Here is a 5799-nt window from a genome sequence, read left to right as displayed (position 1 = left end):
CTCAATGGCTCTATAGGTGGATATATATTTTTATCCATCTTTGCTCCTTTCAGCCCTGGGGGAGTGAATTTCTCCTCCCAGGTTACCGGCCCCGCCACGGGGAGGCAGGAGCAGTGCCGCTAGAGTGACCAAGCGGTATAAAAGTTAGTACGTTAATTTAAAGAAAAAAAGAAAGGTGTTTTTCCTTTCTTAAACTAGCTTACGATTTGTAAGACTAAGTTGCCTAATAATAGGAAAGTAAGAAAACTTTTATAACTGAAACAGAACTATATCTTTGAGAAAACGCTCTAATAATCACTCAGGAAATTGCTTGATCACTATAACGCTTGGCACCCGGGGCCGTGCACTATGGTGAATTGGGTCTAACCATTTGAGGGCGCTCTTTTTGGCGGAAGCATAAACAGGTGCTCCGTAATCTATTTTTGATCTTACTAGTGTTTTGTACAGATTGAGCAGGGTATAACGGTCTGCTCCCCAAGATAGTGATGTTAAGACTTTAAGGATATTAAGCCGTCTCATACATTGTATTCGTAATTGCTTTATATGTTCTACGAAGGTTAACTTGTTGTCTAAAGTGAGTCCAAGGAATTTTACGCTTTGTTTGACGGGTATTTTGTGACCTTCTATTGTTAGTTCAGGGTCGGGATGTAAATTTCTTTTCCTGCAGAAGTGTACGCAGACTGTTTTTTGTTGTGAAATTCTAAATCCGTTTTTCTGGGCCCAACTACTGATTTTGTTAATTGCGCATTGCAGTTGCCTTTCTATTGTTCCCATATTCTGTGCTTGATACGATATACTGAAGTCATCTACATATAGTGCATGCGACACCGTGGATGGAAGTTGTTTTGTGATGCCATTTATTTTTATGACGAATAGTATAGCACTGAGGACAGACCCCTGGGGGACTCCTTCTTCTTGTTTATATATTTTTGACATGGTGTTCTGTACTCTGACCTGAAATGTTCTGTTTTTCATAAAGTTTTGGATGAAGTGCGGTAAATGTCCTCTGAGGCCTGTATCGTGGATGTCTTGTAGTATACCGTATCTCCAAGCTGTATCATATGCCTTTTCTATATCAAAAAATATGGTAACCATATGTTTTGAACTTATAAATGTATCTCTTATGTCTGTTTCTATTCTTACGAGGTGATCTAAGGTGCATCTATTACCTCTAAACCCGCATTGCATACTGCTTAACCAGTTGGTTGTTTCTAAAAACCAGATTAATCGTTTGTTGATAATTTTCTCCAAAACTTTGCTCAAGCAGCTAGTGAGCGCTATCGGTCGATAGTTGTTTGGGTCCTTCTGATCTTTATTCGGTTTTTGGAAAGCTAATACTATTGCATGATGCCAAGCTTCAGGATATTGCTCTTCTTGAAAAAATGTTGGCGGGTCGATTCATCCGTGGATGGGCTTGGTATATGTTTTCCCAGTTATATGAAAACAGAAAATCTCTATTTGGATGATCACTGATAGATTTTTATCTTGACGGCATAGTGCAATAACAAGTTCTGTCGTCTAAGCTCTAATGAAGGTTCATGGGATTCTGCATAAACGCTTTGTATAGGTGAAGTTCGAAAAGCTCCGAGTGCTATACGAAGTGCATTGTGTTGTATGGGGTCTAACCATTTCAAAGCACTTGGTTTCGCCGAGTCGTAAACGGCTGCTCTATAATCTAGTTTGGCACGAACTATACATCGATAAAGTTTGAGAAGTGTATATCGATCTGCTACCCAAGTTGTTGCGGAAAGAACTCTGAGAATGTTTAATTTCTTTAAACAAGAAAGCCTGAGTTGTTTAATGTGATCAAGGAATGTTAGTTTCTTATCCAAGAGAAGTCCTAATAATGTTTTGTGTCATCCATGTGTGGATGCAATTGTTTGATAACTGCAGTTGTCGCTCAATATAACTCATGTTTTTAATATGACAAGAAACTGTGAGATCGTCGGCGAAAGTTATGAATTAACAGTTTTCAGAATGGGTTTAATTATGTGATTTATTCTATTTGCCAACAAGGTGGCACCGAGAACAGACCCTGTTGGATTCCTTCTTCCTGGAAAACGTTTTTAGAGAGAGTTCCCGATAACGAACTTGAAAGGATCTTTATTGTAAGAAGTTTTGAATAAAATATGACAAATTGCCTTTCAGGCCAAGAGGATGTGATCCTTTAAGACGCAGGCCATTGGAGTGATGGCATTATGAACCGATTTTAGTTGGGGCCGTCGCTGGTAGGTGACGCAGCCGTCGAAGCAGTTTGAACCCAATTTACCAGGGGGTGGTCTACCACCCGCCCTACTGTGCAAGATTACAAATTATAACAATGGTCATTCTCATGAAAAAGCACTTTATTAAGCAGCCAAATACGTACAGTAAATGGCCCAGTTACTTAACTGGCCTTAATACAGTTCATGTAGTTTTTATGGATGCAGTTTCTTCCTTTCAGGAACATTGAGAAGCACAACACAATAGGGAGTGATTAGGACGGGAGTTCATGGGATTCCATTTTAGAACTTCGACTTCGGAGAATGGAGCATCATTCCTCGTACCATATTCGCATCAGGCTGTTGCCTTACACTGGCTTGCAGGTGTCCGTGGAGTGATCACAGTAGTAGTTTGGCTGACACACAACAGCGAAACCATTCGATACATCGGAGAAAGTGTCATTACAAGGCTCGTTTGGACCTTTGCGATAAAGAGAAGAAAAATAACAATTATAAATATCAGCCCGTTTCCTTTTAAATATGACGAATAAATATATGAACAAAGCAGTTGAATTTAAACGGAAACCGCAAATATAATTTTAATTCTCCAAAACTCAGTAAAAACATCCTGAGTTTGTTTTCTCTCCAACGCCAACAACTGTGACGAATGAGGCAATAATTTCAATACAAATATTGTACTAGAAACTCGCTTTACATGTATTGCTTAATGTTGTCATAAAATGGAAAGCGTTCAAATGCTGGTTTCCACATATACTGGCCTCTAGCGATTTCTTGTATTGTGATATTTGTATTATACATATAAAGCTTATGCTACGGTTAGTACACAGAAAGTTTATTTATCCCCTGGCATTTTCTGCCATGAAGGGAATTTGTCGCTTAACAACAATACACCACTACACTGTCCTACCATTAATATCCGGACACCCCTCCATGGATGGGGAAACAGGTACTATTCATGCAACACGTCTCAGACCTCCTATGAATATGCACACTGGGCTTCGAACAGAATTGCAAAAGTGGGCACGCAAGGTGACGCATTCAACAGACTTTCAACGTGGAATGATAGTAGGATGCCACATAAGCAAGCGTTCTGTACGAGACATCGCAGTCACTCTCGGGATCCCTAGGTTTGAAACAGTTAATGACGTCATATGCAAATGGAAGAGGAATTGGACTGAATCTGCAAAAAAACGGCCTGGTAAACCCCGAAAATTAACAGAACGGGACAAGAGAATTCTGCGAAGAACTGTAGATGCAAATTGTAATTTTCCATTGTCTCAAGTCACACAAACCCTCTGTGAGAATATTGGGACTAATGTCAGCACTAGTACAATACGAAGAACACTCCATGATATGGGTTAAAATGGTCGTGGAGCTGTTCACAAGCCATTGATCACCTCTACAATTGTTAGACGGCGATTAAAATGGTGTGGTGTAAGGAGAGCGAATCCTGGACCGTAAGCAGTGGAAAACAGTCCTATGGGCAGACGAGTCGAGATTCACACTCTACTTGTCTGATGGCCGTTCCTGGGTGTGGCGAATGCCAAGGGAACAGTTCCTTCTTGATTGTATCATCCGAAAAATGAAGTATGGTAGAGGCAGTGTCATGATATGGGGCTTCTTTCATGGTTTGGCTTGGGCCGATTAGTCGTTATCGACAAAACCATGAATGCTGAGCAGTACCAGGACACCCTGGACAATTATGCACTTCCAACATTACGGCAATACTTCGGTGAATGCGCATACCTGTATCAGCAAGACAACGCGCCATGCCATACTGCCCAGGTCGAAACAGAGTGATTTGAGGACATGAGTGTGGAAAAGTTGGATTGACCAGCCCAGAGTACTGATCTGAACCATATCGAGCATCTTTGGGGTGTATTCGATCGTTGGGTACGAGCACGTAAAGATGGCCCGAAGGACAAGGTCGAACTGGTGGCTGAGTGGAAGAACATATCACCTGACATTTATAAAAAGCTGGTTGAGAGTATGCAGCGAAGATTGAAAGCAGTCATAAAAGCAAAAGGTTTCACCACAAAATATTAAATGACACAATAAAAGCTTTTTTTTGTCTAAAGGTAGGTGTCCGGATTTTAATGGTAGGGCAGTGTATATTTATATTTGGTAGGACAAATGAACATTTAATTAATTCCGATGTTGCATGGTCAAATAAGCCAAACGAGATCAAAGAGTAGTTAAAAGAAGGCTAACTAGACAGTTTGGCTACAACTTCCTCATTGTGAACTCTTTGAAAACAGCTGTATTTTGATCTGTGACCTACCATTCAGTTGGGCACGTATGACAAGCCATTATGGTTTCAGTGAGGTGTCCACTTCAAACTGATTTAAATAAAAATAAAATGATGAAACCAAATACTAGTTCACGGGGCTTCTCACGCTAAATCCATAATTGTGCCAAGGTCAAGTTCAATGCTGCCTCTGACAGCTAGAAATTAAAACTGATACGAGTACAGGTAACGTTAGAAACACAAAATTATAATAATAATAAAGTACAGTAATTTCAACATCGACACGTGTAAAGCAGACGTCTGAATGCAGACAGAATTTTAAAAAGGATTAAAAATAAAAGCGAACAACAGCACGAGGCCAATTTAAAATGAAGAGTATTGTCTGAGTTACATGTACGTTATAATTTCGAATAATAATAATGCCAACGAAATTATTATTTTATTTATCTTTAACTAATATTATTAAAATAATTACCGCAATTATAATAAGCGTAATATTAGCAGTTCGAATATGAAACTGTACAAACTGGTATGACCAAGCTGCCTTAAAACAAAGTTGTTACTAACAGAAAATAAAAACTTGGCATTGCGCAACTTTTTGTAAAGCACGCAGAGAGGACGTCAGCAATGAGTGTCGAACACTTACCAACAGTTTTGTAGCATACTGCGCAGCAGTGGCGAGGGCACTCGTTTTCCGCTTCCGGATGAAATTTCCACCCTGATAGCGAATCGCATTCGGCCTGTGTTACTGGGCGACACTTTTCGTGACAAGGATGATGAGCTTGGATGTTGCTGAAAGCCACGAGAGCAGCAAAGAATGTCGCAAACAAAACCTGTTCAAGAAAATGAGAATAAAACACCAGCATACTATACCGAATTAATCAACATGTCTAATAAACTACCATTTAAAATAACTTATAGAGAAATCATAATACACAAACAGATGTAGGCACGAAAGAGTGTCCAAGAGAGATCCCTACCACTTACTTTAGCCATTGGTGATCTGAAAACTGTCTAGCAGAGTGAGAGTCTGAAGGGTTAGTGGAATCTAGAATTTGTGCCTTGCATTTATACACAACACCATCAATTGTCTGACCTCGATAAATGAAACACTCTGACGTCATTTCAAAAGATGAAAAGTTTGCGTGAGAAATGCGTGACCATTAGAATGGCTCGGTATAAATAGGACTGCTACTGAACAAACAAACAAACAAGAAATACCACGAATATAATATACGTAGAGAATAATAGCTGGAAGAGAAATGAAATGATGCTCCAATGAAGGGGGGGAGAAAGAGGAAAGTTTCACTTCTTAGAAGGAGGTGAAAT

General features: G+C 39.7%; 1 protein-coding gene across 1 annotated transcript; it reads right to left on the bottom strand.

Annotated features, from left to right (window-relative positions):
* Positions 1 to 2374: 2374 nt before the first annotated feature.
* On the bottom strand, positions 2375 to 5551 carry LOC150090953 (uncharacterized). The gene is made up of 3 exons (XM_090380830.1): positions 5458 to 5551; positions 5117 to 5303; positions 2375 to 2682 (listed from the first exon to the last, which is right to left on the bottom strand). Exons 1-3 carry the CDS (start codon positions 5464 to 5466, stop codon positions 2570 to 2572), a joined length of 309 nt encoding a protein of 102 aa, XP_090236956.1. The 5' UTR covers positions 5467 to 5551; the 3' UTR covers positions 2375 to 2569.
* Positions 5552 to 5799: the final 248 nt, after the last annotated feature.

The sequence above is a fragment of the Mastigoproctus giganteus genome, chromosome 1 (assembly GCF_048544385.1).
Source record: "Mastigoproctus giganteus isolate SK-2022 chromosome 1, ASM4854438v1, whole genome shotgun sequence".
Taxonomy (NCBI): Eukaryota; Metazoa; Arthropoda; class Arachnida; order Uropygi; family Thelyphonidae; genus Mastigoproctus; species Mastigoproctus giganteus.
Note: the sequence above shows the minus strand (reverse complement) of the source record. Positions and strands in the feature narration are given on the sequence as shown.